We start from the raw sequence: 26,514 nt of genomic DNA, 5'->3' as shown, positions 1-26,514 counted from the left end.
TATTAGTTTATTGCATGTATTATAATATATTATAATGCCATATTACAAGGTATGTTACTTTCCCGCACGCCGTGCGGAAAAATTTACTTTCACGCACGCCGTGCGTGAAAGTGGCTCTTTTAGCACGGCCGTAGAAAAAAAATTTTGTCCGACATCCTTTGGATTTGTTTAAAGCGGGCATTTTTGAATAGGAATCCTCAAATAAACTGAATCAGAACTGTTTTCATGCGGGAGCGGTGTCACAGCATGGAGCAATGGCTAAATATCTTTCATTACAATTTTTTTAGGTCATTCTTCATTAACTGTGATTGTTTTAATTCCTTATATCGTGAAACATAAATTTGCAGTCGCGTCTAAATGATTATGTTGTCATCACAAAGCAATTTTTCGTGAATTGAATCCAGGCCTTGGACAAATTTTTTAATACTTTTATACCTTCTATCTATGTTGATTAACAAACGACGCCAGAAAATAAATTACTTATTTAGGAATAATTGACACACTTGCTAAAATATTCCGAATTTTAAGATACCGCAATTAGATATGTTCTTTTTATTACACAAATAAATCGTGAGGTACATAAATACCTTCATTATGAAGTTTGGACCGCACCTATTGAAAGTACGTTTGATTATTTTAATTTATTTAATTAGTTAACCAAAACTTTTGACAAAGTCGTTAAAAAGGTTTGCTTGCAATTTCAATTAGCTTTTAAATGAAACAATTACTTTATTTACATGAATATCAACCTAATGTAAATAAGTACTATATTCTCTTCTCAAGTGCCTCATCCTTTAAGGACATTAGTGATCATCATGGCCCATTTAACACTGCAGCGGTTCTGAAGAGTTTTATGTGGTTTTCCCGCTCCAGTGCTTAAGACTTTTTAACCAAGATGTGCGTCGCCACCCCGGTCCTCTTTTTCCTTCCACTTTCTCTTGTATAACCAATCGCATCAACTCATATATTTTTCATTTCTTAGTATGTGACCAAAGTAGCCCATTTTCCTTTTCTTGATATTATACTATTGAATATTTATTTTTCTCTTTTCATCTTTAGTAATGTTAACGTGTTGTAACCATGATATTTTTCACATTTTTCAATAACACCACAACTCAAAGCTGTCAATTTTTTTTTCATTTGCGTCCGTAATTGTTCAGGCTTCAACTCCATATAAAATGGCAGAGAATTCCATACACTTCAATGTTCTAGTTCTTATTTCTATTCCCAGTTTTTCATTGCATAATACTGATTCCTTTTTATTGAAAGCACTTCTGGTCATCTCAATACATCGTTTTATTTCAAGGCTTCAATAAAATTGTGTTTTCACAAGGAAAGTTTTGGGGTAGTTCTGATTTCTTTTATTATATTATGGATTTTGGGCTGCTGAATCCGAATATGAGGTTTGCGGACAAAATTGCTTGCCGGAAAATTGAAAAGATCGCGAAAAAAAAAACGAAAAATTTCAGTTTTTTTCCGCTTTTTTGCTCAAATCTCGAAAACTATTAACTTTTAGTAAATGGTCTGTTAACAGAAATTAAAGTACTTAGAATTATCTACAAATATCACTACATATTTACTTTTTTTTAAGACCAACCGTTCGGTCTAATGTACAAGTTAAAAATTGCCAATTTTTAACGGTCTCAGCAAAACCCACTTTTTACATTCCAAAATTTTATTTTTATTAGAATGCTGTCATTTGATAAATTTCTTCTAGTTTTCTGTACAAATAATAAATGTTAGTTCATAGGTATAGTATGTCTCTTGTGAGAGCTTCCATGAGTCCAATCCGTCCTAATAGGCCGGGAATGTCTCTGCTTTTCCCTTAGAGCCACAGAAGATCAGGCACAGATGGAGACACAGTTTCAGTTGGTGTGAACATTTTCTTCGGATCTGTTATCTTGATTTCTAATAAACCTTGAGGTTTTGTCCTTTTAAAATGAATTAGTTGAAGAGCTCCCTGACTTCCATAAACCTCAGGCTCGGGTTTCTTTTTTATCCGAGGAATAGATTGTTTAGGAGCTACTGCATGTTTTGGTGCAATACAAGAACTGCCACATATGACGTGAAAAGTGTGGTATTCGTCGATTGTATGTACGTTAAAATCAGCGTTATCGTACACCTGCTGTGTAAAGCACGGCAGGTCAATTTTATGCGGATCGCCTGCGAATTCTGACACTTCCAGGCGAACAGCTTCTGTATTGGATTAAAAAACCCCAAAGAGGAAACTACATCAACCTATTTTCTTGAGCCGTACTTTTTGTAGAGAAAAGGAATGGTGAGACCAACTATCTGGGCCTTACTGCCGCTACAAGACTTTGAGCAAGCGCGTTGCTTATCTGGAAATGTCAGCAATCGCAGGCGATCCGCAGAAAATTGACCAGCCGTGCTTTACACAACAGGTGTACGAAATCGCTGATTTTAACCCTTTCTATGCCAGACCCTAATTTTCATGTTGGTCCCTCAATTCCAAAGGTTTTTTCATGCTTAGAGTCACATTGCCTTATATATACGTCGCATAAAAATAAACAAATAAATGACCAAAACAACGGACCAATCGTATATTTATTTTGCTGTTTCATAACTTTTTTGCAAATGGTTGGAAAATTTTTTTAAAGCATTCATTTTTAAGACCTTTGAAATACGCATTTTAAGTATTTTTTAAAATTAGAATATAATAAAACAATTTCTGAGAAATGTTAATTTGTTTATAACTATTTTTTTTAACATTTAAAGATTATGCAAAAAAATGAAAAATTTATATTTTGTCGACAAAATATTAAATAGGCATCACATCTTTATAATCTTTCTGAGTTTGATCAATGTCTCATGATTATTTTGGTGGTTATTGCGACTGTAAATTGTTAATTAACAATTGAATTGTTGCTAAAATATTCGTTTAATTTTCACCGGCTTCTGCAGTTATAATATATACCAAGAAAGCTTTTATTTCACCAAGTTATTTAATTATTGATAAATAATTACTTGCCCAAAAAATGTATTTGAAAATTCGAGATTTTGTTGGGAAAACCCAGATTTTCCGAGGAAAATTTTCATCGGAGCAAATCGGGAAAAACATGCCTCTATGTATAATTAAATTGGGGTGAATTTTTATTTGAGTGTTTTTGGTGTAAAGTTAAAATCTTCGGAGTTATAGACCAATAATTGAAAAAACACGATTTGGGGGCGCCATTTTGTTAATAAAAAAAGTAGCACACTATCTGCGGACTTTGCATACCTATATTATTAATATATAGGATCATAATATTTGATTCCAGCAATAAAACTGCTGGTAAATAACCTTTTTTTGTACTTTACTAATTAGACTTGCGTATTATAACTATTTTTTTTCAAAATTTAAAGACTATGCAAAAAAACGAAAAATTTATATTTTGTCGATAAATAAGCAGCTCATCTTTATAATCTTTATCAATTTGATCAATGTATCATGATTATTTTGGTTATTATTGCGATCGTAATTTGTTAATTTACAATTGAATTGTTGCTAAAATATTTGTTTAGTTTTCACCGGCTTCTGGAATTACAATCTATACCAAGAAAGCTTTGATGTCACTAAGTTATTTAATTATTGATTAATAATTACTTACCTAAAACTGTATTTGAAAATTAGAGATTTTGTTGGGAAAACCCGCATTTTCCGAGGAAAATTTTCGTCGGAGCAAATCGGAAAAGACACATCTCTATGCAGAATTTAATTGCGGTGAATTTTTATTTGAGTGTTTTTGTTGTAAAATTAAAATCTTCGGAGTTATAGAGCAATAATTGAAAAAAGTACGATTTGTCGGCGCCATTTTGTTTATAAAAAATTAGCACACTATCTGCGGACTTTGCGTACCTATATTATTAATATATAGGACCTTATAATTCGATTCCAGCAATAAAATTGCTGGTAAATAACTTTTCCATGAATTTTGCTAATTAGCCCAGAGTAATAGTGTCAACGTCTTTTCGAAATCCCAATCGGTTTCCTGGTATGTACTACATTAATAAATGAAGGGTCGTAGTAGATATAATGTTTCCACCCTGTTCAATGGAAAAATATTTTCAGTAGCAGTGGTGGACATGTGTGTTATGTACTAGCTTATAATTTATGTTTAGCCACGGTAGATAACAGATAAATATGCACCAATCTATTGATTAATGCATTAAAAAATTGTTTTAAGGCATACATATATAAAAAAAGTGTTACAGTTGGTTTCTGTGTTGCCCATATGACAAATCCCTACAAAAGAGCAAAAGCATTCAGTGTGACAATGTCATCTCAGAAAACAAAAAGAATAGTAATCAGTTAAGAACCAATCAGATGTAAAATAGAAATTGATGATATCAGTATTCAACAAGTAATGGAAGTAAAATAAATTGGAATTACATTGTCAAGTTGCGGAGATCTGGACAAAGAAGTGACAAATCAAAAATCAAGTACAAACACCAAATAAACTGGCAGGATGCCTTAACACTATATGGCGAAGCCGACCTGTTAACACTTTGATGAAGTCAAGAATTTATAAAGCCAGTGTAAGACCAATAATGGCATATTCATCAGAAACAAGACCCGATACTGCCACAACACAAAGACTACTGGAAACGGCAGAGATGAGAGTAGAGGAAGAAATACACGAAATACGCTTAGAGATCGAAAGAGGAGTGAAGACATTAGAAGACAATGTAACGTACAGTGTATAAACGAATAGAAACTAAATAGAAAAAAGAATGGAATAGCCACATAACCAGAATGGAAGAGGCACGTGTAGTCAAAATAGCAAGTGATAAATCACCAATCGGTAGAAGAAATATCGGCCGACCCCGCAAAAGATGGAGTGACAACCTTCCATAGGGATATCAATCCACCACTGAATAAGCAGAATTGCTTATAAAGATAAAGAAGAACAAGAAGAAGAAGAAGAAGAAGAAGAATATGAAGAAGAAGAAGAAGAAGAAGTACTTATACGATGCGATCTGGCTCAATATGCCTTCAATCAACAGTAATATTATGATTGATTATCTGATATTCAATGTTTTATTTAATACGATGAAATTGTTTGGAAATAACAGCCCAAAATTAGTTTTTAAGATAGAGCAAAGATTAGTTTTTAAGAGCAAAATTATGTTTTACAAACAAACTACATTGTATCGAAACATATATAGTCCGTCCGCTATAACTTTTCCAATGCGGTACGATTCATTTTCAATCAAATTAAGTCAAAACATAAATTGAAACGAACGTCGGCGTCAATGTGTATATACATTTTGTATATTGTATACTGTATACTGTATACTATATACATATACTACACACATCGGCGTACGTTTTACTTTCTGTTTTGACTTAATTTGATTGAAAATGAATCGTACCGCATGGGAAAAGTTATAGCGGACGGACTGTATCGAACAATTTAATGTCAAGTTTGTGCGATTGATTTTTATTTATTTTTGAACTTAAACGACCCCTTGAATAGCACCAAAGTTTTCAGATCAAAAAATCGTAGAGCATCTCTCTACAAAAAAACGTGAAATGGTACAGCAAGTTGGCTGTTGAATGTAGAATTTACTGTTGATGCTGCTGTTGTTAATGCTTCCGTATTACACCAACAAAAGTAACGAAGAGAAAATTGACAACAAAATTCAGGAAAAACATTTAGGTCTCAACTGCAGCATCAAAAATATTGATTCCTGTGATTATTTCATTCATAGAGATTCTGACCAATAGAAAGCTACAGAAATAAAAATTACAGCGAGAATTTTTGATAATTTCCCGTCGTCAAGCATTACGTCAGATGCCCTTCGTTACTACGCAAAAATGAACATTCAGTGACATTAATGACATTTAATGTTTTATAACTTGTCACAGAGAACACCAAGCAACAGGTTTAGCATATATTCAGGTGGAGATATCAATAAAATATTAGTTAAAATGATTTAAAAAGACAGTTTTGTTCATGAAATAATCTTACCGAATTACTCTCGAGCTCGTAAATTATCGATTGTTTTGCCCTCGTGACACTTTGACATAATTTCACCCCCCTTCGGGTCGTGAAATTAAAACTGTCAAAGCGTCACTCAGGATACAAATCGATAATTTTTGATAATTTAATTCATAGCAATTTTGACCAATAGAAAATTCATTCACCATTCATAGGAGATTCTGACCAATAGAAAGCTACACAAATAAAAGTTAAACTGATAATTTTTAATAATATCCCGTCGTCAAGTGTATTACGTCAGATGGCCTTCGTTGCTACGAAAAAATACATTCAGTGACATTAATGACAATTAATGTTTTAAAAATTATAAAAGTGATGACTTTCAACCGTCAAATATTTATAACAACTGTGTGTTTAATTGTACTAATTTGTACTTACGTAAATAAATTGCAATAAAATTTTGGCAAAAAAGCTCATTCTAGCATTCATAGATCTAAAGGCCTAAAAGGATCTAAAAAAACTGTATACGAGCGAAAATTGGACTTTACAGAAAAAGCATAATAGTAGGATAAATGCAATTGAGATGAGACATCTACGAGCTATAGCCGGAAAGACCAAATGGGATAGAATAAGAAATGAGGTAATAAGAGGGATAACTAAACAGGAACCAATAATGATTAAAATAATAAAGAGACAATTAAACTGGTATGGACATCTGATGAGAATGAAACCTAGTAGACTGACAAGGAAAATTCACGAAACAAGGAATATTAAAAAAAAAGAAAAAAGGCAGACCGAGGAAAAAATGGATACAGCAAATAGTAGAACTAGTAGAAGCAGTAAAAATTAAACAGAAAACGCTAGAAGAAATGAAACTAATAGCACAAGATAGGAAATCATGGAAGAGATAGGTGAACATGTAGCTAAACTAAACCCAAATCCGACACCTGAAAGGGTATAAGGAAGGGGAGAAAGAAAGAAAGAATAAAATTTTGGTTTTGAACAGTTTAATTCACGAAATAATCGCAACAAATTGCACTCGATCTCTAAAATTAATATAGGATTTTTGCCCTCGTGACACTTTGACATAATTTCTGTCTTTTTCTAAATTTCTAAATTTTCTAAATTAAAACTGTCAAAGTGTCACTCGGGAAAAATTCAATAATTTTAGAGCTCTTGTGCAATTACTACTGATAATTTACGATAATACAAGTGATATTTTTTTTCTGATAATTTCCAGACCTTAAGTAACGCGACAGAAATCCTTTGTTGTTAGGTAAATTTAAAATTAAATAAACATTCAGCGACATTAATGATACTTATTAATATTTTACAACTTATCAAAGAGAACACTATGAGCAGATTTAGCAAATATTCAGGCGAAGATATCAATAAAATATTAGTTAAAATGATTTAAAAATACAGTTTTATTCGTGAAATAATCTTAACGAATTACACTCGAGCTTTTAAAATTACCGATTTGTGTTGTCCTCGTGGCATTTTGACATAATTTCCCTGTAAAATTATCACTCGGAATACAAATCGTTAATTTTTGATTTCTTGTGTAATTACAAGTGATAATTTTCAAAATTTGTACATTTTAGGAGAAAAACAAATTTTATTCCTAAAATGTTATAAAATATCACATGAAAAGTGTAGTCTATAATGTTACAGATAAATACCTAAGTAGTATGTATGACAAGCTTTATTAACTGGCGTTCTGTATTGAACAGTAGGTCTGTCATTGACCACACGTCCAAGAGTATTGAAGTGCTAAGTCTGGTCCGTTTTGCTCTATGGATGTGAAACTTGCACAACAAAGGTGGAGAATCTCAACAAATTAGAAGCGTTCAAGTTGTGGTGTTACCGTCGCATGCTCAGAATGCCGTGGACAGCAGACATATCCAACGAAGTTGTGCTGGAGACCATGCACAAATAGTGAGAATTGATCAACATCATAAAAATGAGAAAGGTTCAATACTTAGGTCACATAATGAGAGGACCTAACCCGGGAGCAGTCGCGCTCACTTCTGTAACGTAAGTAGTCGCGTGTAGAGAAAAAATCTCACAATATAGATTTAAATACGAATTTAAATCAAATTTCTATTTTATATTTTTATTTACCTACTTGTTATGTTAAAAATATCTATTTCTAACAATTTTAAAACTAATTAGTTCTCACCAAAGCCATAAATTTCACAAAAAAAAATAAAAAAATTTAAAAAAAAAATTTAAAAAAATGAAAAAAAAATTCTACGCCTTACTACGATCTGCCTCGAGGCACTTACGAGTGGAAAGCAATGTTGAAAACTTTTTCATCAAGTTATCACGGAAAAGGATAAAATGTGAGATTTTTTCTCACGGTGCGACTGCTCCCGGGCTAATTATCTCTTAAGCGCGTGATACACACGCAATCTTTAAGTACGCGGGTTTAAAGATCGCGGACCTACTCGGCTCGCCGTCGGTGATACCCAGCAGACTTAAAGTACGCGGTTTTAAAGATCGCGGTCGCCGTCGGTAGCAAAAAATTTAGAAACTGTCCTCGTGATTAAATTTTTTATTTTCTGTGTACCTAATTTTGCTGAAATCTTATGTTTTTAGTAGAGTTTGATTATTTTTTTGATCAGGTTTTGTTAAATAGAAGAACAATTTGATTTTTTATAAGTGTGGTAAGCTGTCAAAACCATGATGTGAAGTATAGCACTTGTTTTTGATCTATTTTATTTTAATACAAGGTAGGCATATACAAACAAAATCATAGATAAAATGGTAATATTTTCATCACGAGGATAAAACAGCGTATAAATAATAATTAGGTTTACTCAAAAACAAATAATCAAAAATAATTTAGTATAGCTTAAAATAGAGTTTTACGGTTTTCTCAAAACTTATAAAATGTAACTTGTCTCCTTTCAACAATAAACGATTGAATTATTTCTAGGCAATTTGCGTAATTAGTGAAAATATAAGTGTAACTTTAAACGCAATAACATGATGGCTCGAGGCTTGCGGCTCGTGGCAGTGATACACGTACGGGTTACGAGCAAGATTTCAAACTTGTTGGATCGACGGCGGACTTAAAGTACGCGTACTTCAGGTGATACACGCGCGAAAAAGGTGCGAGCCATAAGTTCGCGTACTTACTCGCGTGTGTATCACCCCCTTTTACTCCGGTTAATCATTCGGGACAAAATCAAAGCGAAACGCTGGGTTGGAAGAAAACAACAGTCCTGACTGGGTAACTTTAGATTATGGACAGCTCGAACGGTCGAGGAATTTTTCATATAGCTTCCGACCGAGAAACATTTCATCGCTTCAACTTTCAAGAAGAAGATGTATAACATAAAAGCTGGTCTCTTTATTATTTGGTTTAATTTATATTTAATGTTATTACCAAAAACTCAAAACCGTGGGACCATAAAGTGTATATTATTTACATTTAATATACATATACTAATCGTTGATAATAAATGCCATGTTAAAATGGACCGCAATTTTAAAAATGACCTAATGTGATAACAATATCGCCTAATTAATTAGTTATTTCTACAAAGGTGACAGTTTCCTGATAAAATCTGTGTTTAAATCGAATGAAAAATTATTAAGTAAATGAACCACATTTAAATTTTTTTAATGACCTAACAATCTATATTTAGACGGAATATTTAGATCATCTTTATAGAAATAGTATTTATATTAATATTGATTGATCTTTTCACCATTATAAGTGTGTCTTTTTCAATTGTATACAGGGTGCTTCATTTGGAAACGGATATACTTGAATGGTGAACAGAGGTCAATGAGGCGGTTCTAGAGATACTACATTTATTGCAACACCAATTTTTATAACCGAGTTATAGGGTGTTTTATCGATTTTGCCAATTTTTTTCTGGATCCATAACTTTAGAACCACCTGGTATATTTTTTGATATTTGGTACACGTATGTCTCGCCTCGAAATGGCCTTGATGACTTACAGTATCAAGGTAGAGGTATTGTGTCGAAGGGGTCGACAAAAAGAAATCTCTTCCACAATTAATCAACGGAAACTTGAGTACCTCGGTCATATTATGAGACATGATAAATATCGTATACTCCAACTTATAATACAGGGTAAAATAAAGAGCAGAAGCGGACCCACAAGAAGAAGACATTCATGGCTTCAAAACTTACGTCAATGGTTTGGACTAACATCGATCAAGTTATACAGAAAACCGAAAATCAAAGCCGAAAACCAAAATAAAATTGCTATGATAACAATCAACGTCCGGAACGGACAATCCACGTCAAGAAGGAGAAGAAAAAGAAGAAGAATGTCTCACTTAGAGCAAAACCTTAACCAACAACTAATCACAAGAAAAACCTTGGTCCGTCATCATCATTCTCTTTGCCTTATCCCTATGCGGGGTCGGCTTCCCTAATTGCATTTCTCCACACAATTCTATCTTGGGTCATATCAATGTTAATCCCCTTTACCAACATATCCTGCCTTATCGTCTCCCCCCAGGCCTTCTTTGGTCTTCTTCTCCTACTCCTTCCAGGAATCTGCACTTCAGCTATTCTTCGTATTGGGTGATTAACTTCTCGACGTTGAACATGACCAAACCATCTTAACCTATGCTCTCTCATGTTGGCATCAATTGATGCCACACCTAGACTTTCCCTAATATACTCATTTCTAATTTTATCCTTCTTTGTTACTCCACTCATACATCTAAGCATTCTCATTTCTGCCACATTCATTCGTTGTTCCTCTTTCTTTTTCACTGCCCAACATTCAGTTCCGTACATCATAGCCGGCCTTATGGCTGTTTTATAGAATTTTCCCTTCAGCTTCATTGGAATTTTTCTGTCACACAACACACCACTCGCTTCTTTCCACTTCATCCATCCAGCCCTATTTCTACTGCATGCATCTCCATCTATTTCTTCATTACTCTGTAATACCGATCCTAGGTGCTTAAAACTATTGCTTTTCACAATCATTTACCATCCAAAGATACCATTTTATTTGTAGTAACTCTATCTTTAAATGAGCATTCCAAATACTCTGTTTTTGTCCTACTAATTTTTAAATCTTTTTCCTCCAGAGCTTGTCTCCACTGTTCCAGTTTTTGTGCTTCTTTCACCTAGTCTCTTTCACTATTTCCTATCAACACTACATCATCAGCATACATTAGGCACCATGGAATGCTACCCTGTAGTTTCGCTGTTATCTGGTCCAAAACTAATGAGAATAAATAAGGACTAAGCACCGAGCCTTGGTGCAATCCTACTTTCACCTGAAATTTATCAGTCTCTCCGACACCTGTCCTAACACTAGTCGTTACTCCCTCATACATATCTCACAATCTTTACATATTCGCCAGGGACTCCTTTCTTATTGAGTGCCCACCACAGAATCTCTCGAGAAACTCTATCACATGCTTTCTCAAGATCAATGAATACCATATGAGCGTTGGTCTCTTTATTCCTGTATTTTTCCATCAGTTGCCTTACAATGAAAATTGCATCTGTTGTTGATCTGGCCTGCATAAAACCAAATTGATTATCGGATATTTCGGTTTCTTCACGTATCTGTCTATCAATTACTCTCTCCCATGGTGTGGCTTAGTAGTTTTATAGGCCTGTAGTTTGTACATTGTTGTATGTCTCCCTTGTTTTTGTAGACAGGTACTAATATACTGCTTCTCCATTCGTCTGGCATTGGTCCAACTTCCATAATTCTATTAAATAGACCTGCTAGCCAACTTATTCCTGTCTCTCCCAATGCTCTCCATACTTCCCCAGGAATGTCATCTGGTCCGACTGCTTTTCCTTTCTTTATTTTTTGAAGCGCTTGGGCCATTTCCTCGTTTGTTATTCTGGTAACCATTGCTGTTACAGTCTTCGTTAACTCCACAGGCTGTCTGTCAAATTCTTCATTTAATAAACTGTCAAAATACTTTCTCCATCTCTTTTTGACATCCTTTTCGTGAATTAGTATTTTATTATTTTTATCTCGGATACATCTAATCTGATTAAAATCTCTTGCTTTCTTTGCTCTCTGTTTTGCTATTTTATATATCTTTGCTTCTCTTTCCCTGGTATCAAGTTGATCGTATAGGTTTGAATACGCTTCTGCTTTAGCTTTTGCTACTGCTACTTTCGCTTCCTTTTTGGCGACCATATAGTTTTGAAAATCTATGTCCGATCTGGTTTCTTGCCACTTTTTATATAATTTTCCCTTCTCTTTTATTTTTCCTTGTGCTTCATTTGACCAACACCAAGTCTCTTTATCCTCCTTATCAAGAAAAACCTAGGTCCGTATTAACAAAAAATATAATATATTTATATATTATATATAATATATTATATTCATTGGGACCTTGAAACAACACTCTGTATATTGAAATTCAAAATCCGTTTGCAAGTTTGAAAAAGCACAGCTTAGGAATGGGTATCCTTGTACTACTCCTCCAGTTTTTTCGCTCCTTGTCCTTTTCAATTCGTCTCTTGAATGCAGGTATATTGTACTCTTCTTCTTTTAAGTACATTCACCAACTCCATACTTTTAGTTTCCTCTGAGTTAGTCCACACCCATATATGAACAGACTGAAACCTTTTTGCTTTTAGAATATTGTACCTAGGGAAATACCATAATTTAAGTATATTTTTGCTATGTTGGAGAAGGTTTTTCAGCATTCTTGCCTGTTTGTTTGCCAAGTTTTTGTCATTTGATTTCTGATTGCAGAGAGTGAAGATGACTTTCAGAGACTTTTATATCAATTTAATATAACAGCAAGAACAGCATATACTAGTTCAACAAAATAATATCACCAAATAAAACAAAAAGTATGGTAATCTCTAAAGATCCAATAAAGTGCAAGCTGGAAGTGAACAGCAACATAATCCAGCAAGAAAGAATTATCAGCTACTTGTAAGCACTAATACACAGTTATGGAGATACAGAAGCGGAAATTGCCAAACAAATAAACGAAGCCAACAGAATAGCAGAATGTCTTAAACACACTATCTGGCGCAACATACATCTACGGACAGAAACAAAGGCCAAGATTTATAGGACAGTAGTTAGGCCACTTATGACTTACACTGCAGAAACAAGACCTGACATTACAAGGACAAAAATACTGATAAAAACGTGTGAAATGAAAATAGTCGGAGATATCACAGGAGAATCATTATGGGACATACAACGTAGCACAGAACTCAGGCAAGGCTATAATATAGAAAACATAAATGACTGGACAGTCAAAAGAAAGAAAGAATGGTATAGCCAGATAAGCAGAATGGGAGAAGGAAGACTGGTAAAGATAACACGAGACAGATCACCAAACGGCCGAAGGAGTATAAGAAGGCCAAGGAAGAGATGGAGTGACAACTTGGATATCTGATGAGGAGCCATCCGAAGATGAAACAGGTGCGAGCCTATTAAGGAATCAGAAAGAAGAAGGAGATGTCTGATTGAATTTTCTGCCAGCATCATGTCCAGCATGATTTTACCATCACACTGCCAATCAAGTTTGGTTAGTTTAAATATCTGGGGATGATACTATCTAGTTAAGGAAAGCTCGAAACAGAAGTGGAAGATTAAGATAATAGACCAAACAGAGCCACAGGTTACCTGAATTAAACAATATTAAGAAATAAAAATATCGAGAAAGAAATAAAAGGAAGAATACAATAATGTCATACGCGTCAGAAACAGCAAGGATGAAAACCCTTCGAAAAATCAATGGTAAGACACTGTGGGATAGAACTAACAGTACAGATGTACGACGTAGATGCAAGATGGGGAACATTAAGAACTAGATAAGAAACAAAAGGGTAGAATGGAACGACCACATTACAAATTGTAAAGGTTAGCCAATAGGAAGACGATCAGTGGGAAGACCACGAAAACGATGGAGCAACAACTTACTGGAGGCACGTTGAAAAAAACAGAGTGAGTCGCGTCATCTTGTCTACATAAAAAGATACAAAAGGGCAATATTACTCTGCCCTTGCTCATATACTATATTTTATTTTATATTATATTCCTGCTTTAAGTCAGTCCTGTCTAAGTAATTTAAGATTATCCTGTCAGTCAGTATAGGTACATATTATTGCTTGTATCTGGTCATATGAGGTACCTACTAGTACATTCACTAATGGTAAAATATTGCAAAATCTTTAAATTTTAAAGAATCGCTTGGATTGACAAGAAATTTGACATACACATAACTAACATGTCAATGATGTCAAAGAAACATAGTGATATCGTTCCGATGTGTGCTTTTACTCTGGAGGTGAGTTTCACCTCTTCTCGGGGGTGAAAAAATATGCGTCCAAAATGAGTCCGGAAATCCATGAACTGACTAAGTTTAAGCAACTTTTGTTTTATAGAATTTTTTCACCAAGCCAAGTACTTTTCGAGTTATTTACGAGTGAATATGTTCATTTTTCAACAAAATTACCACGTTTCTAGAAGGTTTTGCGCAAATAACTCACAAAGTAAATATTTTTTCGAAAAAAATATTCCCAGCAAAAAAAGAGCCTGTAAAAATGTGAAAAAAATGGTGTATGATTAGATCTCTAGACCTAGCAGAAGCAAAGTAATAGCCATTGAAAAATAAGTTCATATTCGTCAAATTCCAAATCGAATATTTTAACGTGAAATAACAAAAAAAATGAAGCACTTTTTGGGATAACTCATTACAACTGCTTTAAAGTGTTTAATTTGTTTTATAAAAAAAAATTCTAGCATCAAAAGTAAACAAGTTACGCACAAAATAAAGTTGGTCTCTTTTTTGTAAAAAAATCGGGAAAATCACCCCCTAATTAGATGCTCAAATGAACTAAATCGTTACCGCTTCACAAGCTGCTTTACTCGTGTAATGCATTGTCTATATATGATCTGTAAGGTTTATCGGTTCAAAGTCCTTATTTTTGAAAGGGCTCTACTTGAAAGGGCTTGAACGAGTCACTAATCGGGAGTGTATGCAAATTTAGAAACACCAAATCTTAACAAATTTTTGTTTTACAGAAAAAAAAGGCCCAAAATATTGAGAAAATCCAATCCGACTTTTTCTGTTGTTTGACATTTTTGGTATATCTAATAATTTTTAATTTAATTTGAAAAAAAATTTTTCAAAATTAAAAATTTTGCAAAAACTAAGCAAAGCAACTTGTGAAGCGGTAACGATTAATGTGATGTTCCCGATTTTTTTGTCAAAACAAAAGGGAACAACTTTATTTTGAGCGTAACTTGCATACATTTTGATACTAGAAATTTTTTTTTATACAAACAGAACAAAGCTTTTTTAAACACTTAAAAAAAATTGTAATAAGTTTTCTCTAACAAGGGCGTCCTTTTTTGGTTATTTTACGTTTAAATATTATATTTGGAATTATAACTAGAGAAGTATTGGCTTAGTGGAAAAACTGTATAGAACAGAAGTTGTTTAAAATTAGTCAGTATATCGAATTCCGGATTTATTTTGTACGTATATTTTTTCACCCCCGAAAAGGGATTAAACTTACCCCCCAGAGCAAAGCACACATCGGCACAATATCACTTTTTCTTTGACATGTTAGCTATGCGTAAGCCAAATTTCATGCAAATCCAAGCGGGTTTTTAAAATTTACAGCAAAAACCGTGTAAAAATGTACTTTGTGGAATAAAAATATCTATGATTTTTGAAGTATTTTTTAATTAATTTTTATTTTGGAAATCTTTATTGAACTAAAATTAAAACTGTCACACTGTTTCCAGTTTAAAAATTCCTTTCAGTTAAAGCAGTGTTCCCAATTTCACGTTAATAACACATATCTCATGCTATAATAATTGTATAATGTATTCAATGTTGCAATCTTGTAAAAACAAATTTATTGCAGTTGGTTTTTCAAATTATCGAGTACATACTAAACATGCTTTCATTGTAAATCGTTGATTAATACCAATCGAAGGTCTTTTGAGATTCTATTGACTATCAATTAAATAAAGTACTTTAATAATTACTTACGCGTGCTTAATATTAATGTAAGGATAGCAATAAACTGAAACAAGGAAAGCGTACTATTAATCTCTTTATATAACTGAATTGACCTAATTAAAATAGAGGTAACTAACTTTTTGAATATAATGCAAATATTTAGGAAGGGCACAAAAAGTAAAATAACATTGAAGCTTGGAACGCGGAAATTTTATATGAGGGGTTAAATAAAGCCACTCACATTACGCAAAAGTATCTCTAGATGAAGTAGAAATAAAAAAGGGAACACTTAGTTACGTGTAGGTACACGTGAGAGTTTTTCTGAGAGTAGCTTGCGACTAATCTGCTCTCAGGTGTATATCCATATGAGAATATTTGCTATCTGACAGCGCTTGAGGGCACATATCGGATAGTGGTCCCACAATCTACTCTCAGAAGCGTATCCACTTGTTCAATAATAAAAGAAAAATGGCTGTTCTTATTATTTACAAATGCTACTATTACGCCAGTCAATGGGAGCAAAAATTAGGATATTACCTCTGAATTCTATCCTACTGTATGAATTTTAATGAAATTTTATATATTATATAAATAACACTATAATAAAAAATATTGTAGAAGGAAAGCGATGTATTTAAAGTCTAGAAGGGTGAGGGGTTAAATATACTTCTCATTTCTTCTTAAAATACATTATTCCTCAAATTTTTTGCAGAATATCTTGCTTAGTTTGAATGTAATCGACATTTAGTATTACCCATTTTAAAGAACTTTTCAAGCACTATAAAAGTTTTAAGTATCATTATACACATTAAATCGACCGTTTCTCTGTTATTTCAAGTTGAATACACCGATTTGAGCATGCAGCAAAAAAACAAACTACTCTTACCTACCATATCCCTCTTTATATTTTTACTAGAAGATTTATGAAGGAACGAATCTCTTTGTTTTTTTATAACCTACAGAAATATTTTATATAGTTTTTTGTTAGATACATAGTTTTTAAGGTATTCACAAAAATCCGTCCGAAAAGGTGTCATTTTTCAATGAAATTTATTATTTTCAACCACGAATAACTCAAAAAGTAGATATTGAGTTGTCAAAAAATAATTATAGAGCAGTTTTTGCTTAAAATTAGGTTCTCTGGCCTCTTCCGTGGCTATTTTAACCAAAACATTTTTCACCCCCGAGAAGGGGTGGGAAACACCCCCAAAATAAAAGCGCACATCGGCATAGGGTAGACTTTGTTTCATGAACTATTCCCTACTTACTGTAAAAATATCAAGTAAATTGATTTAGTAGGATGGAATTCGGAGCCAAATACCCTCATTGACTGCCCTATATATAAATGGCCACTAGATATATAAATACTACTATTCTCTTGTTATTTATAAAAAGATAAAAGGAATGGTGAAAGTGGGAAAAAAGTGCTGGGTTAAGCCCTGGATCCAACATAGAGCAACATATGGTGCCTGTTCTACATTAACTGCCGAGCTCCATATTGAAGATGCTTAGCAATAATAACGATTGTTTAGGGTTGTACGGAGCCGATGCAACAGATGAAAATTAATACGAAAAATTATGTGATAAGACATATACCTATGTTTCAATTAATTGAAAATGTAAAATCATCATCATCTTGGTGCTACAGCCCTTAGAGGGCCTCGACGTTCTCAAGCTTTCTACGCCATTCTGTTCTGTCCCTTGCTTGCATTTTCCAGTTGCCGACTCCGATCTTCTCGGCATCTTGTGTTACCCCGTCCATCCACCTCAGCTTTGGTCTACCTCGTCTTCTCATTCCCACGGGTTGCGCTGTTAGAATCTTTTTTATCATGTTCGATTCAGGGGCCCGGGCTACATGTCCTGCCCACTGCAGGCGGTTTCGCTTAATTATAGTGATTATTTCATTCATAGGAGATTCTGACCAATAGAAAGCTACAGAAATCTGAATTAAATCGATAATTTTTGATAATCTCCCGTCGTTAAGTATATTACGTCAGATGCCCTTCGTTGCTACGAAAAAATACATTAAGTGACATTAATGACAATTAATGTTTTAAAAATTATAAAAGTGATGACTTTCAATCGTCAAATATTTATAAAAACTGTGTGTTTAATGGTACTTACATAAATAAATTACAATAAAATTTTGGTTTTGAACAGTTTTATTCATGAAGTAATCGCAACAAATTGCACTCGACCTCTAAAATTAATATAGAATTTTTGCTCTCGTGACACTTTGACATAATTTCACTCGCCTTCGGCTCGTGAAATTAAAACTGTCAAAGTGCCACTCGGGAAAAATTCAATAATTTCAGAGCTCTTGTGCAATTACTACTGATTATTTCATTCATAGGAGATTCTGACCAATAGAAAGCTACAGAAATCTGAATTAAATCGATAATTTTTGATAATCTCCCGTCGTTAAGTATATTACGTCAGATGCCCTTCGTTGCTACGAAAAAATACATTCAGTGACATTAATGACAATTAATGTTTTAAAAATTATAAAAGTGATGACTTTCAATCGTCAAATATTTATAAAAACTGTGTGTTTAATGGTACTTACATAAATAAATTACAATAAAATTTTGGTTTTGAACAGTTTTATTCATGAAATAATCGCAACAAATTGCACTCGACCTCTGAAATTAATATAGAATTTTTGCTCTCGTGACACTTTGACATAATTTCACTCGCCTTCGGCTCGTGAAATTAAAACTGTCAAAGTGTCACTCGGGAAAAATTCAATAATTTCAGAGCTCTTGTGCAATTACTACTGATAATATCTTTTCCACCAAACGTATGCTTGTAGATATTCTGCGGTTCAAAGTTCCACGCCTCCATATTCCGTTCTCACAAATCGCTCCGAATATCTTACGTAGCACCTTTCTTTCAAAAATCGATAGAGCGGATTCATCTGTTTTAGTTAGCGTTCATGCCTCTGATCCATATGTGAGAACGGGGACTATCAATGTTCTATACAGCCTTATACGAGTATTTTGAGACAGGCGTTTGTTAGCTAAGTACTTTGATAGACTATGATAACACCTGTTTGCAATTATTATTTGTCTTTTTATTTCCCCTGATGTGTTATTATTGGGGTTAACCGATGTCCCTAGATACATGAACTCTTTGACCGCTTCGAAGTTTTGGTCGTTGATGATTAGATCTGCGTCAGCATTTCCAGCTCTTGTGTTTGTGTTAGTCGCCATGAATTTGGTTTTATTTCGATTTATATGTAACCCCATTCTTTCTGCTGCTGCTACTAGCTCGGTTAGGATTTCCGCAGTTCCCGCTCTGGCTCTTGTTACAATGTCCACGTCGTCTGCATATGCTAGAATTTGGACAGATGTATTGAATATTGTTCCCCTGCTATCTATATTAGCGTCTCGTATGACCTCTTCTAATGCTACATTAAAAAGTTGACACGCCAGCGCATCTCCCTGTCTTAACCCCCTATGTATTTCAAATGGGGTTGACGAGTCGTTTTGAATTTTTACTGCTGATATCATCTTCGCCGTTGTCACTTTTATCATACATATGAGTTTTTTTGGAATTCCTAACTCATTCATAGCGTTGTAGAGACTTGGTCTTAAGACACTGTCATATGCAGCTTTAAAATCGACAAAAATATGGTACATATCTATGTTAAACTCTTGCGCTTTTTCCAGGATCTGTCGTAGTGTAAAGATATGGTTAATGGTTGAACGTCCACGCCTGAATCCTGCCTGATATTCTCCTAGAAACTTTTCGGTAAGGCTTCAATCTCTCGTGCAAAATGTTTGACAATTTTGAAAATGTAAAATATCCTCCAAAACTATTCAACTTTTTTATTGTAACAAAATAAAGAGTTGGTTTTAAGAACAAACGATATTATTTTAATATTTTTTATTTGTATCCGCCCTAGACACAGATAATTCAGCATCTTCAACTACGTCATAATCGTACCTACTCACCAACCCCGAAATCCCCGAGTACTTTAGGTTTGTTGCAACTCGATACAAAATCGTTCTTGAATCGTTACGCGTATGCGCAATAACGAATAATTATGCGCAATAACACATTTTTAGTTACTGCGCATACTCGTAACCGTTCAAAAACGGTTTTGAATCGAGTGGGAACAAACCTATTGTTTGCATCAATTTGGTATCGGAAAGCCTCAAAATTCCAGAAGATGACATGCGTAGCAGTCACCCTGGGTATTAGGTGCTCCGAGGGTCGGTTCTCATGCTATGTTCATGTTCAGTAACACAAAACCACCCCAACTTCACATGAAAATCGAAACGTCAAAATTAACTTGTTTAATGTAAAATTGTGGCTTATTATCAATACAAGTAGTAAATTATTTTATGGATTTAAATTAAAATTCTTAAAAAACTAAACAAATTCAAAAATAAAAATGATTTATTTTACGTGCATTAGAATTTCACAAAAGTTTGACGTAAAAAGCTTAGAAAGGGGTGTCTGGCGTCTTTGTGTAGAGTTAAGGTTGTCACTTTTTTTTAGATTGTGGGTTGGCGTCTTTATTATTAGCCACACAACTAAATTTCTTCCACACAACTAAATTGAACATACAATTCTTTCAGGGATGCCTGGTTTTTCTCTCGATTTCTGTTGTTTATAGATAGAGTTTTCCAGAAAATTTTAGTTTCTTCGCAGTTCTGTATCAATTTAAATACTTCGTCTTTACTCCATGTTTTTCCAGAGAGCACTCTGAACTATCCGAAATTGTTTCGGCTTTTGCGAATCCACTATCGAGAGGCGGTCGGTTCTGTGTCCACGTGTTCTAGCTGACGCTGCTAGTTACTGTCGGATAGAAACGTCGTAACGTATCGGTCTTAGCAAGTAGCTCTCATATCCTTCTCCTCTTGAGAGATATACTCTCTCTTAAGATATACTCTCGAGAGTTTTTCTCTCACAGGACACGTAACATGACTGGTGGTAAGAAAATTTTGCATATCTGTTAGAAGACAAAAGTTCTATCGTGGTTAGTTTTACAAAAAAATGAAGAAAAATATATCATCGGTTACATAGAGACGTGAAAAGAGAATAGTCAGAAAAAAATATGACCAGTAAATAAATATGGTCATATATATGGGAGAAACAATAATGTCCGAAGCCTGGAAAACCCTAAAGACTAAGAAAAACTGAAAAAACTTCACTAGTGTATCGTTAATGATATTTTTTTTTATTTAAATTTATGTGTCTTGGCAGCAATGGCCATTGACACAAACAATATTGGTTATACAATAATTAATTACAATAAGGACTTAAAACTAATTATTATAACAGTTAATTTCTAAATCTTAAATAACATTAGGTAAAAATTATGAAGAAAAAAAATTGGATATACAATCATTGGGTACTAAAGAGACGTACAACTAATTATAAAATTGCTTCGGTCTTCTTGGTATACTTCGGACGTTGTTTAGTCATAGTAGCAGTTGCATATAAACTATTAAGATTACTGGAAGGATTGGGTCCAGACATGGGTTGCTAACAGTGGGGGAACATTGATTTAAATTGTTACTCATGTAGTCAAAAGTAACTTGAATTTGTTTAAATTAACGCTTTGGATGTCTGGAAATAAGTGATAACCTTGGATACATCACTGCAATACTGGTTGCCTAACCGTTGGCGTCCGTTGGGACGGGATATCAACAGTGAAAAACTATTGACAGTTTGACACTGAATGTGTTTAAATTGGAAAATTATTAAGTAAAACATCTCTTACTGACTGAAGTTACAGCTTGTTCTTGATGATCAACACGTAACACAATTGTTATTAGTCACTATTTAAGCGAAAACTAATTTTAATAACTAGTATTTACAGTAATAATTACAAATTTCGGCACCAATTTACAGATCGATACATACACGTTCTTACGTTAGTTTGACAGTCGTTAATGATATTAAATATTAATAAACGTGATACTAAATAAGCTCTAAAATGGAAAAGCTGCAGGACCTGGAAGCATAGCTACAGAACTGTTAAAATATTGTTCAGACCAGCTGATAGAAACAATGTCAGATCTTTTTAATAAATGCCTTATACATGGCTCCCACAAGATATAGGATCCCACAAGATTGGCAGATATTCGCATCAATTAAATAAAGGATGTAATAAACTTGCAGGCAGTTATAGAAGTATATACAAGTGTATGTACAGTACATATATAAAAAACCAATTATCAGTATCAAAATATGAAAAATATCTATCACAATCATTCAAAACGTTCTCAAAGTTTGAAACCAGTATCTTACTTTTCTTCTACCTTCTTTAAAATCTACACCCAAAGAGCTCTGAAGGTATGCAGAAAAAAGTGTTCGAAAACTGGAATTGAGATCGAAGAAGACTGTCTATATACGCTGTTTACAGATGACCAGTTAGTAATAGCGAATGATGATGATCTAGCATTCAAGACTAAGAAGCTAATCGAAGAATATACCAAATAAGGGTTGAAGATAAGCGTACAAAAAAAGAGCATTTTGTAGTTTGTGAGCAACCAGAAAACATTACCCTCTAAAATGGGATTACAAACAGTTGTAAGCCATATAAATATCTGAGAACTTAAATAACCGAAGATTTTAGAAGCGGAATGGATACAACAGAAATATTCAAAAACGAGTAGCCACACAATAGTTCAAGAGCCTATTACGCTCCAAAAACACAAGGATGTCGACAAAACCAAATTAATATCGGAACATAGTGGAACTCGTTAAAACACATGGAAATTAGGATTTTTTAGGATAATTAAGGTCTTGCAGAATCTCGATTGGATTATTCTGTCAAAAAATACCGTTTTTTTAGAATAACATTCCGGAAATGAATTTGGTATGGGTACGTAATGAACGACGACCTTAGATCTAAGCGTATAATATCTAAATCTAGAGTATCAAATAGATGGAAACAAGGTAGGCCCGAAAAACTTGGAACCATGGAATTAAGTGAGTAGTGTGACTTTTAAAACTTACAGGCCTTGATCAGGGTTGGAAAAACCCGGGTTTTTTTAAAGCCCAACCCGACGGTTTTTTTTTGGGTTTTTTAGGGTTTTTTCGGGTTTTTTTTTTGGGGATTTTCAGTTTTTTATTTAGATTTGATATATAGTCTCTGCTCTATCAAAAGTTTTACAAAAATTATAAATTTTATTGCAAAAATAATAAAATAACAAAATATGCTTACAAAATAAAGCAACCTGACATAAATAAATACATTTGGCATCGCTGGCCATCAATGGATCAGCATCTGCACTACGTCATTTGCCTCCACGCCAACAGCCGGATAATGGGGAATCACCGATATTTCTTCTTCGGGGATTTATTTAGAGCACAAACCTCTTAATTTTGTCACTGTGCGATGCATTGATGAGTGCGTTTTGCCGTGGCGTTCTGGAGTTGTGAAATTACATCATTCTGAAATTATGGCAAATAACAGTAGATGTGGAAGAAAATTAGATTTCAGTTGGGCAGACGTTAACAAAATTGAAACGGAATGTGACAAAAATACAGATTCTGATTTTCCTGATAACTAATATGCTTTGCTGATGCTTTGTTTAACAAGAAACTTGTTTATTTTTTTTATTTTTCTATATATCATGTTTAAAATAAGTGTTTTATTAGTTTAGTTTCAGTTTCTCTCGTTTTGTATTCACCTACTACTTACTTCATGGTATTTATGCTAGTTTTTGTTTTTATTCAGAAATAAATATATGTATATGACGTTCATTCAACTGAAAATTTGCTATTTTTGAAAAAACCCCAAAAAACCCTATATTAGTGGGTTTTATCAATTGAAAAAACCCGAAAAAACCCACTGGGTTTTATAAGATGGGGAAATTCTATGCCAACCCTGGCCTTGATCCCGCGTACCAAAAAAAGTTGATTAATAACAAGCTGAATATTTGTTAATAGCTTAACGGTGTCTAATCGGACAAACTTTTATGTATGGAAACACTGGAACTGGGGAAGTTTTAATTGTGGAACAGGTTAAAAATTTGGAACGTCAGATTACGAAAACGTCCCATGTATTTTGTCGGAAAGAACTTCCAATTGATTTGTTACTCATTCATTATTATTCCATGTGGTGGTCTCTTAAATGCCGTTTTAATTAACTGGTCCGAGTAAAAATTGAAAAATGTTGGCGACATAATGAAACCTTGTAAGACTCCTCGTTGTATAAAGATTATAGCTATATGTATATTAGACCTGGATCCCGCGTACTAATAAAAAGTTGACTAATAGCAAGCTGAAAATTTGTTAATAGCTTAACGGTGTCTCGTCGGACAAACTTTGATGTTTGGGAACACTGGAACAGAGGAAGTTTTAATTGTGGAACAGGTTAATAATTTGGAACGTCAGACTACGATAACCTCCCATGTATTTTGTCGGACAGAACTTCCAATTGATTTGTTAACCTTTAATTGAACTCTCATTCAAAAATCAGACGGGTATTTATCACCAACTGGGAATTTTAGACACGTGGAGCATGTCAAATGACAGGAATTATGTTGGTGATACGTAGCAGTCTAATTTTTGCACAATAGTTCTGTCCGACAAAATACATGGGACGTTTTCATAGTCTGACGTTATAAATTTTTAACCTGTTCCACAATTAAAACTTTCCCTGTTCCAGTGTTCCCGTACATCAAAGTGTGTCCGACTAGACACCGTTAAGCTGTTGACAAATTTTCAGCTTGATATTAATCAACTTTTTTTGGTACGCGGTATCCAGGCCTATTATAATAAAGTTCGAAAAATACTTTGAAGCAAATAATAATAATTTTATATGGATTCAAGATCCAGTTAGTGCCACGACTCTATCAGAATTTACTTCTTTGGAAGAATAATCTCTTATTGACTTGCGTTGCGATAATATTTTTAAGTTAAAATTTGGTAACATTAAAATTTTTGATTTTTCGTTAAAAAAGGATATATCCTGCTTATTGATCCATCCCTCTTCAACTCTGCATCTCTCGCTTCTTATTGATTATTCGTATGTAAATGTTAATTCTATTTACAGCATCCTATTTGTGCGAAGCTGGGTTGTAGATGAGTTTAGCTGAATTCAGGTATTTTATAAATATTATTCCAAGACCAACAAAATCACAATTTTAAACTTTTTTCAAGGAAATTGTCTTTTAGACATTATGGATGATTTAAGGGGTAATATTCGATTTCTTTTATTCATAAATGATTAACGAAAAATCAAAATTCAAATTTTAGAAGTCTTATTACATAGTTTTTGCTCATTTGAGTTTTTTTTTTTCAGTAAAAGAAGTTGTACCACAAACCGTCAAAACCACCTACGTCTGTCCTACAGGCTTCCGATCAATAGGAAGAAAATGCTATTACTTCGGAAAGCAGCAAGTGATATGGACGGATTCTCATTTCTACTGTGGGTTACTCAACAGCACACTTGTGATATTTCGTAACTATAGAGAGCAGAACATGTTAAAAGGATTCGTCACACAAGATAACCACACTACTTTAGGTATGATGTTTCCCAATATACAAAAATATATAACATATCCGTTTAAGCATTATTCATATTGCCATTCATCCATGGATACGCGTGTTAGATGACATTTAATAAATATTTTGCGTACCGTCTTATTTTCCAGCTGAAATAGGATTAGCAGTTATAGGCCTGGATCCAGCGTACCAAAAAAAAGTTTATTAATAGCAAGCTGAAAATTTGTTAATAGCTTAACGGTGTCTAGTCGGACAAACTTGAATGTATAGGAACACTGGAACAGGGAAAGTTTTAATTGTGAAACAGGTTACAAGTTTCGAACGTCAGACTACGAAAACGTCCTATGTATTTTGTCGGACAGATCTTCAAATTAATTTGTTACCCTTTCATTAAACTCTCATGCAAAAATCAGACTTCCATTTACCACCAATATAATTCCAGTCATTTGACATTTTCTACGTGTCGGACTTATTAAATTGCTTAACATATTTGTCGGACAAACACTTTTCATATATTATATAAAGTTTGCTATTAAATTAACTTAAAGACTACCTGCTAGTTTTCACAATCATAAACTTACCAGGATGACACGTTCCATAATTAAAATCACGTTCGACAATTAAAACTTCCCCTGTTCCAGTGTTCCCATACATCAAAGTTTGTCAGACTAGACACCGTTAAGCTATTAACAAATTTTCAGCTTGCTATTAATCAACTTTTTTTTGATACGCTGGAGCCAGGCCTATTATCTGGTAAAACGAAACTCCAATTCCTCATCATCATCAGTAGCTCGACAACCCTTTTGTGGGGTCCTGGCTTGTTCTAGGATTTTCCGCCATTCTGTTCTGTTCCTTGCTTTATTGTTCCAGTGGGTAATCTCAAGTGTTTTCAGATCTTGTTCCACTTGTTCCACGTATCTAAGTTTGGATCTTCCCTTTGACCTTCTCCCTACTGGTGTTTGCCTCATTATATGTTTTGGTGTTTCAGTCTCCAACATACGTTCACCATGGCTCATCCAGCGCAGACGTCCGATCTTTATGGATGTTATGACGTCGGGTTCGTTGTATGCTGCGTATAGTTCAAAATTATATCTTCTGCGCCATACGTCATTTTCTTTCACCCCCTTA

General features: G+C 33.8%; 2 protein-coding genes across 3 annotated transcripts in view; one reads left to right on the top strand and one right to left on the bottom strand.

Moving 5' to 3' along the window:
• The window catches only part of LOC126881299 (uncharacterized), a 341,601-nt gene extending 325,632 nt beyond the window's left edge, over nucleotides 1-15,969 (bottom strand). The window contains exon 1 of the mRNA XM_050645499.1: nucleotides 15,946-15,969. The gene's annotated coding sequence lies outside the window, so the exon portion shown is untranslated. The remainder of the gene's footprint in view (nucleotides 1-15,945) is intronic.
• LOC114334835 (uncharacterized) overlaps nucleotides 1-26,514 on the top strand; it is a 322,752-nt gene that overhangs the window by 165,534 nt on the left and 130,704 nt on the right. For both annotated transcript variants that reach the window (XM_028284940.2, XM_028284941.2), the window contains exon 2: nucleotides 25,184-25,405. In XM_028284940.2, coding sequence (XP_028140741.2) covers nucleotides 25,184-25,405 — 222 coding nt within the window. The remainder of the gene's footprint in view (nucleotides 1-25,183; nucleotides 25,406-26,514) is intronic.

Source organism: Diabrotica virgifera, chromosome 3 (genome assembly GCF_917563875.1).
Source record: "Diabrotica virgifera virgifera chromosome 3, PGI_DIABVI_V3a".
NCBI classification, from domain to species: domain Eukaryota; kingdom Metazoa; phylum Arthropoda; class Insecta; order Coleoptera; family Chrysomelidae; genus Diabrotica; species Diabrotica virgifera.
Note: the sequence above shows the minus strand (reverse complement) of the source record. Positions and strands in the feature narration are given on the sequence as shown.